We start from the raw sequence: 14455 nt of genomic DNA, 5'->3' as shown, positions 1-14455 counted from the left end.
ATAAAAAATATGTAAAATCTTAATTTTATGTAATTGAATAGCACAGTGTTTGGTCACAAAGTAGTAGTGTAATACCTTTTTTTGAGCAAATGAATGAATTAATGAATACGTTTTTAGATATTCCAGAATGAAACTACCGTAAGGGCTTTAAATAGGATCATATTAATAATAGGCATATGACTTCTGTGGTAGGATATAACATTTCTACTTGGACACCCTGTAAATCATCATCAAAGAAATTTTATCAGTCTGCTTTGCAGTATTTTGTCAGATCTCCTACTTAACAACCAATAACAAACCAAATGAATAAAAAAATACCAAAAAAGGCTTATGTTCCTAGTAACATTTTATTGAGGAAAGGGTAACATTAACAGGAAATTTTCTAACTTTAAGAGAGTTGCAGTCATTTCCGGTCCTCTGGCCCTTCACCTTTGCCAGTGAGTGGTAGCGGCATGTAGGAAGAAACAGTGGCAGGGAGATCCATGCAGTTATCGTTCGTGATAAACTAAGAACAAATCTGAAACACAGTCTTTAAAGATCAGCAATCATCGTGGAGAGTAGAGACCAGCTTCTTCAGAAGTTTCTGCAGGTAGTTTTACCCCATGAGATTGCATGATCCTCCTTTTTCTTTTAATACCTAGTGGTATTAGGTGGTGTGAGCTTGGTGGCCATCATTTCTGGGAGGAACTGAGGACCACCCTGTGGTCAAGGGACTATTTGCATACACAATTGGAATAGCCAGGACAGACTGGAAAGAATGAATAAAGCAAACAATATTGTTGCTATAATCCTGTTCAGGAACCCCCCTGGTCCCATCGGAGAAGAGGACAAATAGCACGCTGGTAAGCCCACAGTGGGACTGAGCTGACACTGAAGTCTGTATTTCTTCAGCACATACTCAGATTATTTTCCAGAGAAGAGGCCCAACTCACCCCATTGGTGTTGGTGATTGCTTGGCTGGCAAAATGGGCTGTGACACAAGTTATGCAAAACTCCTAAAGAGAGAAGATGATCAGCATGGCTGAAATTCCTTTCCCAGCAAGCTGAAATCAGCAATAAACACACTGAAATGTTGACTAAATCAGGAGGGCTTCACCCAGGCTTCAAAAAGTTCTGATTCATCAAATGTACTATTGCTTGTACTCACCTAGCTCTGGGACCATTTCTCTGTCATCACGTGCTTATTTCAGGGGAATGTAAATTAACTTCGGAATTTCTTTAAAATGCCAGAAGACTTCTCTTTTTGCCAGTAGACTGTTTTATTTAGAAACATTAGAAAGGAAGTAGAGTTCTTTTCTTTGCAGTGGCTTTCTTTTTTTTTCTAATAAAAATTTACTTACTCATTAAAATAAAAATATAAATCAAGCAACATAGGACACAGCCAATCATCCCAAATGCCACTGCCCAGAAATGAGCTAAATTAACACCTGAGACCTGTTATTCTAGAACTCTATGTATGGGCAAAAGGCAAATAGAAAAGTGGGTGCAGGGACTTCCCTGGCGGTCCAGTGGTTGGGACTCTGCGCTTCCACTGCTGGGGGCACAGTTTCAATTCCTGGCCGGGGAACTAAGATCTGGCATGCTGCGTAGGGCAGACAAAAAAACAGAAAAAAAAGAAAAGTGGATGCATGGAGAGACAGCAAGAGAGAGAAAAAAAGAGAGGAAGCAAGGGAGGGAATGAGAGAGCAATAGAGGGAAACACCATTTTTTAATAATGGAATCATTTTTACTTCCTATTTTGAAATAAAAGTCTTACCTGATTTTAAAAGAACAAAAAGAAGTCAAGTTTACGAAATCCATGAAGAAGTTGACATCATTTTAAACCTACAAGTTTCAGTTTGAGGCAGTATTAGATGATTGTTTATTATGAAAAATGAGAGATTAGCATGCTTGTTTTACCTCTCATCTTCTCTCTTCAACTTCCAGTTTCTGTGCTTTTCACGAATCTCCTTACACAGCTGCTCCTTGTGTTTCTACATTCTTGATTTAATCTACCTCGTGTATGGTTGAATATTATTATTCTTTTTTTTTTTTTAGCAGCAGTGCCCATGTGTGTTATTGTTGTTTTACTGAGAGTATCTTCTTGTTGCTTTTATACTTTCACAAGGATTTTATTGGACTTGTTATTCTTTTTTTAATTTTTTAAAATTAAAAAATTTTTTATTTATTTATTTTTGGCTGCGTTGGGTCTTTGTTGCTGCGTGCGGTCTTTCTCTAGTTGTGGTGAGTGGGGGGCTACTCTTTGTTGCGGTGCGTGGGCTTCTCATTGCGGTGGCTTCTCTTGTTGTGGAGCATGGACTCTAGGCACACGGGCTTCAGTAGTTGTGGCTCGTGGGCTCAGTAGTTGTGGATAGCAGGCTCTAGAGCGCAGGCTCAGTAGTTGTGGCGCACGGGGCTTAGTTGCTCCGTGGCTTGTGGGATCTTCCCGGACCAGGTCTCGAACCCGTGTCCCCTGCATTGGCAGGCGGATTCTTAACCACTGCGCCACCAGGGAAGTCCCTGGACTTGTTATTCTTGAGTCACATTTTCTTTTCATCAAAACTCTGTAGATATTGCTCCATGATTTTCCCTCACTGAATGTTTTTGTAGTAGAGACTGAGTCAAGCTGATTTTTTTTTCCTGCTTGTAAGTAATTTGATTTTTCTTCCTAAAACCTCAAAGAATCCTTTTCTATATCTTATGCCTTAACAAGGATACATATATTTCAATATGTATCAATATCAATACTTATATCTATGTATCTATATCTGTATCTCACTTTTTGCATCTCTTTCTCCTAGTATAGGTTATTCTCATTCAGTGTGCAAGTTCAGTTACTCTTTTATTTCCGGGAGCTTTTTTTCCCAGTATTTCTGTATACCCTTTAGGAGTCTTCCCTATGTGACTACCCATGAGATGGACCACTAAAGGGGTGCCCTTTCTGCCGTAGTCCATCTACAGAGGTGACTCTCCCACTTTATTCTCTAGTCCTAGAGATCACATGACGAGGAGTAGGGCTGGAATAGAAAAAGGGATTTACTACTAGAGCTGCTGTACAGTAATAAGAAATAAAAAATAGATCCACTCTAAAGTGAGTGGAAAGAGAGGAAGCACATGGTAGGTGATGGGATACTTACCACTGCCCAGTAGTCTTGATTAGGCAGCCCATTAATGCTCACATCCACCAGCAACAGAATCACCCCAATGAAGGCAAAGACAGAATTAACAATGCTCATTCCTAGGCTGCCTTTTATCTGATGGAGATGGCAGGAAAAATAAATCATATGTAAGATGAGTGAAATTAAATGAAATAAGAAGCAATTAAATCTAATGGTTCTTAATCTTTGAAATCTTGAAAAAAATTTTGAAGTTGAAATGATTTTTTTCCTCTGCCCTTCTGGATAGTTACCATGAAAACTATTCTATATACCTCCTAAATGTAGGGTATTTCTAAAATCTGTAGAAAAATGTAAATAATACAAAGCAGAAGCTCATTATTATATTTGTCTAAGCCTCATGCACAATAACAATTATATTCCCTTTTTAAAACAATAAAATGACAGACTTATAATGAGCATTTTTTCTGTGACAGTCACTGTATTAAATCATGTAAATGCGTTATTTCGTAGAACTCTTACAACCACTATATGAGGTAGTACTATATAGCATCCAATTTTATAGATGGAAAAGTATATACACAAAAAAATCTGTGCTGATAAATTTAGGAATTAATGAAACCCTTGTCTTTCTAAGGACTAGATAGATTTAGAATGAGGAACTTGGTCGGCTTTTGAGGGTCGGGGTAAATGGGCAGAGTATAAAATGTTCCCCAGTTTCTACAAGAAGACTTTGAAATTCAGCAGAATAATTGTGAAACCAAGTCCTCAGCTGGCTTGTTAGGAGTTCTTTGGAATGTGCTACTGCTTCAGCATGCCTTAGATAGTCTTCTGAAGGCCTCTAAAGGGCTCCTAGAAAAATCGATTTAGGTATAATTTTAGCTCTCTTCTCCAAATGGACAGATTCTATGCTTGGACAAGCATAGTTAGAGGGAAGGATCTCTAAATCACGCAGTGAAAGGATGTTTTATTTTGTTTTTGTATTACAAGAGTCGTTAGTCAAGATTAGACTGATTTATTTTATTTTATTTTTAGTCTAGTGTAGTCTAGTCTGGGAAAGTATGAGCAACATGACTCTGTGTTCCTATTTTCCCGTTCTTCCCTCTTGTGCTGGATTAAATATAATCTTGAAACCACTTCTGTTCTAGTTGTCTCTAGTTCTTGGCAAACCATTTTCTTTCTCCTGTTTCAAAAGTGGACCAGGAGATTGCAAAAGGTGGAGTGCTGTGACAGAGAGAATTGAAAGGCCTGTCTCAGTGATTTATGGACTCTTCTTAGGTACTGAGCTAGGTGTTTTTCATGATGATCTAAAGAACTATAAAACAAAAGTCAAATCTGAATAAGACTAAGATATGCACAAAGAAAAAATAACAATACAAGGCAAGGCAGAACTGAGAAATAGCAAATGCAGAGTAGAGTGTTTGATACCGAAGTGGCAAGAGGGTGTTCCCTGGCTTCTTTGTTTCTGCTTGGAGTTTCCCCGGTGCAGTGTGACCCCACTGAACCAGGGAGCCTTGGAAGTAAACAACCCCATCTTTACCAATTTCCACTCTTGTGAATTAAAGAGTCGGGATGTTGAGCTCTGCCATTTCTGAGTGGCAAATTGTGTAGACCATGTGAGGGCATACATATCACGGAGGCAACCCACAGATACTTTTGGGAAAAAAATGCTCCCCTTCTCATTTTCTGAATCTGCCTTGTCAATTTTCATACCCAAATAAATTAATCTTTAAAGGGGTTTAAAAAGTAGAAACATTCTAACTTACCAGACAAGGGGAAAACTGCTTGGATGCCGAAATAGACAGTGCTCCAGTAATAGTGAACTGTAGAAATAAACAAATTTATTTGTGAAATGATGGGTCCTTTGATTGTTCCTGGGAAATACTTCTCTTTATATGATGAAAGGTTGACCTATTTATATTTCCCTCTAAAAAATTCCTCTCGTACTTCTCAATTTTTTGGAGTAACTCTCGAAGTTACTATGTCATTTTGACATCCTTTTCTTTTTTCTCCTTAGCTTCTCGCATAAAAAGACCTCATTCCCTTGTAAGTTTTCCTTGTTCTGATGACTTCTGACCTCACTGCTCAGTCTCTTCTCATGATCAACTGCATATTTTTAATCATGTTCCCGATCACCTCTTTTTGCCACTGTCCACCCAGCACATACATTTCCATCTAAAATGTAATAGGGAAATAAAACTTTGGTTTGCTGGTTACTTGATCAGTGTAAACTTTAGGGTGTGAGTTTTGGCTGCAAGTTAAAATGGAGAACAAAAGCTCTTCTTTATTTAATTCTCTATCTAATTAATATCTACTATTAATATCTAGTATCTAAATTCTCCAGCTGGTCAGATGCAGGGCTTATTAAAAGATGAGTTGTACATAGACTGGGGACAGCTATACTTGATAAACTGCGAAGGACAGCTGTTGCAGCAGGCTACTCACAGAGAGGTCGCCCCAGAATGGATATCCGCCAGTAAAAGACAAGGAAGCAAAACCCAAAACTTGGTTATAAATGGAGGCCATTAAACCCAAAATAATTTCGAAGTCAGTGTGCATCAATCCAATCATGATCTGGATTGCCTGAAAAAAGGAAACAGACATTTAAGAATTGCTTCTTCTTCTTCAGGCACCACTGAAACATCACTATCATTGCTGCTGCTCCTTATTTATCATCAACTCTGTCAAGATCCATGGGTGTCATTTAGCTATACCTCTACAGGAGGTGGGCCATTAAGATTTTGACATACGCTAGGACCAGGGCCTCAGCATAAAGCCTTGTTTTTTTTCCTTTTTTTTCTTCCCATCTTTATTGGAGTATAATTGCTTTACAGTGGTGTGTTAGTTTCTGCTTTATAACAAAGTGAATCAGCTATACATATACATATATCCCCATATCGCCTCCCTCTTGCATCTCCCTCCCACCCTCCCTATCCCACCCCTCTAGGTGGTCACAAAGCACTGAGCTGATCTCCCTGTGCTATGCGGCTGCTTCCCACTAGCTATCTATTTTACATTTGGTAGTGTATATATGTCCATGCCACTCTCTCACTTCGTCCCAACTTACCCTTCACCCTCCCCGTGTCCTCAAGTCCATTCTCTACGTGTGTGTCTTTATTCCTGTCCTGCCCCTTGGTTCTTCAAAACCTTTTTTTTTTTTTAGATTCCATATATATGTGTTAGCATACGGTATTTGTTTTTCTCTTTCTGACTAATTTCCCTCTGTATGACAGACTCTAGGTCCATCCACCTCACTACAAATAACTCAATTTCGTTTCTTTTTATGGCTGGTTAATATTCCATTGTATATATGTGCCACATATCTTTATCCATACATCTGTCGATGGACATTTAGGTTGCTTCCATCTCCGGGCTATTGTAAATAGAACTGCAACGAACGTTGTGGTACATGACTCTTTTTGAATTATGGTTTTCTCAGGGTATATGCCCAGTAGTGGGATTGCTGGGTCGTATGGTAGTTCTATTTTTAGTTTTTTAAGGAACCTCCATAGTGGCTGTATCAATTTACATTCCCACCTCTCCAGCATTTATTGTTTGTAGATTTTTTGATGATGGCCGTTCTGACAAGTGTGAGGTGATACCTCATTGTAGTTTTGATTTGCATTTCTCTAATGATTAGTGATGTTGAGCATCCTTTCATGTGTTTGTTGGCCACTGTATGTCTTCTTTGGAGAAATGTGTATTTAGATCTTCTGCCCATTTTTGGATTGGGTTGTTCGTTTTTTTGATATTGAGCTGCATGAGCTGCTTGTAAATTTTGGAGATTAATCCTTTGTCAGTTGCTTCATTTGCAAAATATTTTCTCCCATTCTGAGGGTTGTCTTTTCGTCCTGTTTATGTTTTCCTTTGCTGTGCAAAAGCTTTGAAGTTTCATTAGGTCTCATTTGTTTATTTTTGTTTTTATTTCCATTACTCTAGGAGGTGGGTCAAAAAGATCTTGCTGTGATTTATGTCAAAGAGTGTTCTGTCTATGATTTCCTCTAAGAGTTTTATAGTGTCTGGCCTTACATTTAGGTCTTTAATCCATTTTGAGTTTATTTTTGTGTATGGTGTTAGGGAGTGTTCTAATTTCATTCTTTTACATGTAGCTGTCCAGTTTTCCCAGCACCACTTATTGAAGAGGCTGTCTTTTCTCTATTGTATATTCTTGCCTCCTTTATCAAAAATAAGGTGACCATATGTGTGTGGGTTTATCTCTGGGCTTTCTATCCTGTTCCATTGATCTATATTTCTGTTTTTGTGCCAGTACCAAATTGTCTTGATTACTGTAGCTTTGTAGTATAGTCTGAAGTCAGGGAGTCTGATTCCTCCAGCTCTGTTTTTTTCCCTCAAGACTGCTTTGGCTATTCGGGGTCTTTTGTGTCTCCATACAAATTTTAAGATTTTTTGTCCTAGTTCTGTAAAAAATGCCATTGGTAATTTGATAGGGATTGCATTGAATCTGTAGATTGCTTTGGATAGTATAGTCATTTTCACAATATTGATTCTTCCAATCCAAGAACATGGTATATCTCTCCATCTGTTGGTATCATCTTTGATTTCTTTCATCAGTGTCTTATAATTTTCTGCATACAGGTCTTTTGTCTCCCTAGGTAGGTTTTTCCTAGGTATTTTATTCTTTTTGTTGCAGTGGTAAATGGGAGTGTTTCCTTAATTTCTCTTTCAGATTCTTCATCATTAGTGTATAGGAATGCAAGAGATTTCTGTGCATTAATTTTGTAACCTGCTACTTTACCAAATTCATTGATTAGCTCTAGTAGTTTTCTGGTAGCGTCTTTAGGATTCTTTATGTATAGTATCGTGTCATCTGCAGACAGTGACAGCTTTACTTCTTCTTTTCTGATTTGGATTCCTTTTATTTCTTTTTCTTCTCTGATTGCTGTGGCAAAACTATGTTGAATAATAGTGGTGAGAGTGGACAACCTTGTCTTGTTCCTGATCTTAGAGGAAATGGTTTCAGTTTTTCACCGTTGAGAACGATGTTGGCTGTGGGTTTGTCATATATGGCCTTTATTATGTTGAGCTAAGTTCCCTCTATGCCTTCTTTCTGGAGGGTTTTTATCATAAATGGGTGCTGAATTTTGTCGCAAGCTTTTTCTGCATCTATTGAGATGATCATATGGTTTTTCTCCTTCAATTTGTTAATATGGTTTATCACATTGATTGATTTGCGTATATTGAAGAATCCTTGCATTCCTGGGATAAACCCCACTTGATCATGGTGTATGATCCTTTTGATGTGCTGTTGGATTCTGTTTGCTAGTATTTTGTTGGGGATTTTTGCATTTATGTTATGCAGTGATATTGGCCTGTAGTTTTCTTTCTTTGTGACATCTTTGTCTGGTTTTGGTATCAGGGTGATGGTGGCTTCGTAGAATGAGTTTGGGAGTGTTCCTTCCTCTGCTATATTTTGGAAGAGTTTGAGAAGGACAGGTGTTAGCTTTTCTCTAAATGTTTGATAGAATTCGCCTGTAAAGCCATCTGGTCCTGGGCTTTTGTTTGTTGGAAGATTTTTAATCACAGTCTCAATTTCAGTGCTTGTGATTGGTCTGTTTATATTTTCTATTTCTTCCTGGTTCAGTCTTGGGAGGTTCTGCTTTTCTAAGAATTTGTCCATTTTTTCCAGGTTGTCCATTTTATTGGCATAGACGCGCTTGTAGTAATCTCTCATGATCCTTTGTGTTTCTGTAGTGTCAGTTGTTACTTACCCTTTTTCATTTCTAATTCTATTGATTTGAGTGTTCTCCCTTTTTTCTTGATGAGTCTGGCTAATGGTTTATCAATTTTGTTTATCTTCTCAAAGAACCAGCTTTTAGTTTTATTGATCTTTGCTATTGTTTCCTTCATTTCTTTTTCATTTACTTCTGATCTGATATTTATGATTTCTTTCCTTCTGCTAATTTTGGTTTTTTTTTGTTCTCCTTTCTCTGTTGCTTTAGGTATAAGGTTAGGTTGTTTATTTGAGATGTTTGTTGTTTCTTGAGGTAGGATTATATTGCTATAAACTTCCCTCTTAGAACTGCTTTTGCTGCAGCCATAGGTTTTGGGTTGTCGTGTTTTCTTTGTCATTTGTTTCTGGGTATTTTTTTATTTCCTCTTTGATTTCTTCAGTGATCTCTTGGTTACTTAGTAGTGTATTGTTTAGCCTCCATGTGTTTGTATTTTTTATAGATTTTTTTCCTGTAATTGATATCTAGTCTCATAGCATGGTGATCGGAAAGATACTTGATACGATTTCAATTTTTAAAAATTTACCAAGTCTTGATTTGTGACCCAAGATATGATCTATCCTGGAGAATGTTCCATGAGCACTTGAGAAGAAAGTGTATTCTGTTGTTTTTGGATGGAATGTCCTATAAATGTCAATTAAGTTCATCTTTTTTAATGTATCATTTAAAGCTTTTGTTTTCTTATTTATTTTCATTTTGGATGATCTGTCCATTGGTGAAAGTGGGGTGTTAAAGTTCCCTACTATGTTTGTGTGACTGTCTATTTCCCCTTATATGGCTGTTAGCATTCGCCTTATGTATTGAGGTGCTTCTATGTTGGGTGCATAAATATTTACAGTTGTTTCATCTTTTTCTTGGATTAATCCCTTGATCATTATGTAGTGTCCTTCCTTGTTTCTTGTAATAGTCTTTATTTTAAAGTCTACTTTGTCTGTTATGAGTATTGCTAACTCCAGCTTTCTTTTGATTTCCATTTGCATGGAATATCTTTTTCCATCCCCTCACTTTCAGTCGGTATGTGTCCCTAGGTCTGAAGTAGGTCTCTTGTAGACAACATATATACGGGTCTTGTTTTTGTATCCATTCAGCCAGTCTATGTCTTTTGGTTGGAGCATTTAGTGCATTTACATTTAAGGCAATTATCGATATGTATGTTCCTATGACCATTTTCTTAATTGTTTTGGGTTTGTTATTGTAGGTCTTTTACTTCTGTTGTGTTTCCTGCATAGAGAAGTTCCTTTAGCATTTGTTGTAACGCTGGTTTGGTGGTGCTGAATTCTCTTAATTTTTGCTTGTCTGTAAAGGTTTTAATTTCTCCGTTGAATCTGAATGAAATCCTTGCTGGGTAATCTTGGTTGTAGTTTTTTCCCTTTCATCACTTTAAATATGTCCTGCCACACCCTTCTGGCTTGCAGAATTTCTGCTGAAAGATCAGCTGTTAACCTTATGGGGAATCCCTTGTATGTTATTTGTTGTTTTTCCCTTTCTGCTTTTAATATTTTTTCTTTGTATTTAATTTTTGATACTTTGATTAGTATGTGTCTTGCTTGGTATGTTTCTCCTTAGATTTATCCTGTCTGGGACTGTCTGCGCTTCCTGGACTTGATTGACTCTTTCCCTCCCATATTAGGGAAGTTTTCAGTAAAGCCTTGTTTGAGGTATTTGGGGAGACTTGTTCAGGTGTCCCAAGGATTCTTCAAAAAGTACTACTGCATAGGCTTGCATGAGCATCCCCTGAGAGCCTCCAAGACTCTTAGAGAAAAATGCTGTAGCTGTGACTTCAATGACTGTGTTTTGCAAACGGACCAGTTCTCTGCTTGGGTAATCCGAGTTCTAGTGAAAGTATCAATGAAGAAAAAACAATTTATTAGGCATTAACAATATGCTTGATAATTTCTAAGCACTTTACACTTATTGTACATGTAATCCTCCCAAGCAATGGGATGGAGACACAGAGACCTAAAGAAATTAGGTATCTGTCTTAGTCTGTTCAGGCTGCTGTAACAAAATACCACAGACTGAGTGGTTTATAAACAACAGAATTTTATTGTGCACAGTTCTGGAGGCTGGGAAGTCCAAGTTCAAGATTCCAGCACAGTCACCTTGTGGTGAGGGCCCTCTTCCTGTTCATAGCCCGTGCCTCTGTGTCCTCACATGGTGCAAAGGGCGAGGGATCTCTCAGGAGTCTCTTTTATGAGGCAGTAATCTCATTCACGAGCACTCCACTCTCATGACCTAATAAGCACCTCCCAAAGGCCTACCTCCTAATATTGTCATCTTTGAGAGTTAGGATTTCAACATATGAATTTTGGAGGGGGACAGAAACATTCAGACCATAGCAGTGCCCAAGGTCACACAGTTACTGAGGGGCAGACCTGGGAATTTAATGCAGCAAATTGACTCCAGAGCCCATGTCTTAACTATCCCGTCAGGCTCAGCTTCACTTCTTCCATGAACTCTTCTTGATTATACCAGTGAATTTAAGCTATCTTGTTTTTCTTTTTTAAATTCTGTTGTATCTTATGATATAAATGACACACCTTATTTCTTAGTTTTGTACTCATTTATATTGTTCTTTTTCAAATTGCAGGTATGCAAACATTTCCTTATTGGCCCATCATGTATTCTCAGACAGTGGATACATCTTAGTACCTCTTAGTATACCTTCCTTCATCCTTGATAAACAGATTTGTGAGAGATAACTGTTGCTAGATTGGACCGGAAGTTAATTGTTTCTTCCGAAGTTTACATCTTATCTGTCCAGGAATACTGCAAATACAGTGATTGCTGTGTTTATTTCTTCAACACGTAGCTACCGAATACAATTAAATTGAAACAGGATTAGAAGAAAACCCCACAGCTTCCTAAACAATGCTAAGAGATTAATATTTTTTGAATAATGAAGTTGAGACTCTGATAAAAGCTGTGAGTCTTCTCCCCTAAAAAACTGTTCTTCCATATCCATCCATACGCACACCACACATTTGCATACAACTTCAGAGGTGTCATGGGCTTCTTTTAGCCAGCTGTGGGTCTCATTTGAAGAACTCCTGCATTAGACATTATTATTTGATTTTTAACTACCTCTTCTCCAGAGCAGCAATTCAAGCATCTGGCTATAAGCTTCCCACCCTCATCCTTGCCATCATCTTGATGAGGAGCAGTTAGATCTGGGTTAATACCGGCCTTCCTTTCTCCTGGTAGAACCCTGGATGTACCATTTACTGATCACAATTGCATATTGGCCAGACTTAGTAATTTGGTCATTTAGTTCATTCTGGAGTTTTGGCCGCAGAACTATTTTAAGCTCTGAGTCAGTTGGAACAGGTGGTCCACTCACATCCTACGCCCCTGCCCCCACTGCCCCCGAGGCCCCTGCACCGTTGTGGTGACTGGAGGCTACTAACAGCACAGAAGGTCAGTCTTCAGGGAGAGGAAGTAGCTTCTGCCAACTGGAGCTTTTAAAAAACCCAAGGGTACTTTAAAGCATTTCTCTTGAGCACGTCTTTGGTACCGGTCAGACGGCTCCAGTGGCCGCCCACTCCACTCAGACTAAAAGCCAGAGTTTCCAGTCCTCCCAGCCTCAAAGGATCTGGCTCTACCGCCCCTCTGCCCTTTTTCCCACTACTCCCTCCGTCTGCCATTCTATTCTACTTTGTTTGCCTCCTCCCTGTTCTTCAAACATGCCACATCTTCCTCGAAAGACCTTCTGACTTTACCGGGAACCTCTTGCCTGACATCCACAAGGCTCACTCCTCACTTCATGTCTTTGCTCAAATGTCGTCTTCTAAGGAAAGCCTGCTCTGACCAGCTTGAAACTGCTACCCCCTCACTGCCTGGAACTGCTTATCCCTTTCACACTTCTTTATTCTTTCCATATCTTTTATCAACTTCCAACACACTGTGTACCTTAATTCTTTATTATGTGTGTAGTCTGATTCTGCCACTAGGTTCTGAGCTCCATGAGGGCAGAGATTATGCCTGGTTTGTTCTCTGCCGTATTCCCAGCACCTGTATGGGGCCAGCTGTGTGGTGTGCTAGTTTGTGCCAGTGGCCCAATGGGAGCAGGGAACTTCCTCTATCTGGCAGGAGGAAGATCTGAGAGGCCACCTCCCAGCTTACATCTGCCTGCTGCAGGGGGACCAATGCTCCGTTTTACTTTCCTGTGATGGCTAGAAGAGTTCTGGCATATATTGGGCACTTAATATAATTTGTGGAAGCCTCTAGCAGAGAAGTTAGAGCTGCACACAGGGAGGGACAGTACCATTTGGAGGAGTTGTGTTAGTGGCGTGAAAGAGGTTCTTCAAAAGCACAACAAAGGAACTAATAATGCCACCTATGCCAGTGGAGTCTTCATGTACATGTAGGGCATATTTTATTTACAATGCCTCCATAAACTAGATTAGGAATGGTCAAAGTGCCCCTTATGGAATTGACATGCAGTTAAGTCATAACATCTCCATGGGCACTGGATGAGGGGACAGAAGATGGAATGGCCCCTAGTTCTTTCACACCCAGTTTCCCCAGACAGCCCATTTGTAGTTCCTTCTGTTTTTAAGGCAGCCCTCAAAATGAGTTTGCCTCTGTACAAATACCAGACTTGAAACTAATCCAGAGACAGGATTGAGGGTACCCAAAATATCCTTTGCAAAAGTGAGATCAAGCTAGAAGTGGTGGCATTTCCAGAATGTCAGTGTTACTGAATCATCCTGCTACGAAGAATCCTTTGTCACCCATTAGATTTTTGCTTGAATCCAAAGTAACATGAATTTGGGGGTAAAATCTATATGCAGACTAATTATTTCTACCTAAAAGGGATACTGTTTCCAGGGTAGCATTCCAACCTTTCTAATGATTGGGCATATGTCATGAGATCATAAACTTCTCTCCACCTATAGCTTATAAGCACAATAAAACCTTACAAATGCAAAATAAAAATTCTAGTAGTAAGTAGACTTACCATTAGTGTCTTTGCTTCTCTTTAAAGTTGGTAGCTGCTTCTCCTCTAGCTGAATTTACCATTTGTATATTTCCTGGACCCTGCCGACTGTTGGTGAAGGTTCCTGGAGAAGTGTTGAAGGCAGGCTGACCACTCTGCGCTTGGGTTCCTAGGCTGATGAAACTCAGAGGTTGTTGAGACCCAGGAGCCATAGAGTAGCTTGGTGGGTAAGGATTAGGTTTGGTTTCACATATTCTGAGGTAGGCTGTTGGCTTGGATGACATCATTATGTCCTAAGTATTACAAAACATAGCAAAATGATAAATTTACCCAGAAAGGAAACTAAAGAAAATCTTGTCAAATGTCCATTATCTTATGCAAATGAAGGAAAGCAAGTGAGCAGTTAATGGGCAATGACAACCAATATGAATGATACTTATTTGACTTTGGAATCCTATACATCCTACAGTTTGGAAGAAGAGAAGGAGGGGAAGATGAGGATACATTTACTTTCCAATTCCCATTTGATTTTGTAAAGTGTTTATATATATTGATCTTCTGTGAGTTCATTGCATCTGAAGGACAACAGAACAAGGGAAGAGATGGTGGTAGGCAGAATAATGCACCCTTCTCCTTTCCCCAAAGATGTCCATGTTCTAATCTAGGAAATT

The 14455-nt window shown here is 38.9% G+C and overlaps 1 protein-coding gene across 1 annotated transcript; it reads right to left on the bottom strand.

The window, feature by feature from the left end:
- Positions 1-646: 646 nt before the first annotated feature.
- Positions 647-14071, bottom strand: LOC118899602 (membrane-spanning 4-domains subfamily A member 12-like). Its single transcript, XM_036861366.1, is given in 7 exon segments — positions 647-748; positions 933-1043; positions 3117-3233; positions 4862-4918; positions 5541-5678; positions 7932-7947; positions 13821-14071. Coding segments are annotated over 7 exon segments (792 nt in total).
- Positions 14072-14455: the final 384 nt, after the last annotated feature.

Source organism: Balaenoptera musculus, chromosome 8 (genome assembly GCF_009873245.2).
Source record: "Balaenoptera musculus isolate JJ_BM4_2016_0621 chromosome 8, mBalMus1.pri.v3, whole genome shotgun sequence".
In the NCBI taxonomy this organism is placed as follows: domain Eukaryota; kingdom Metazoa; phylum Chordata; class Mammalia; order Artiodactyla; family Balaenopteridae; genus Balaenoptera; species Balaenoptera musculus.
Note: the sequence above shows the minus strand (reverse complement) of the source record. Positions and strands in the feature narration are given on the sequence as shown.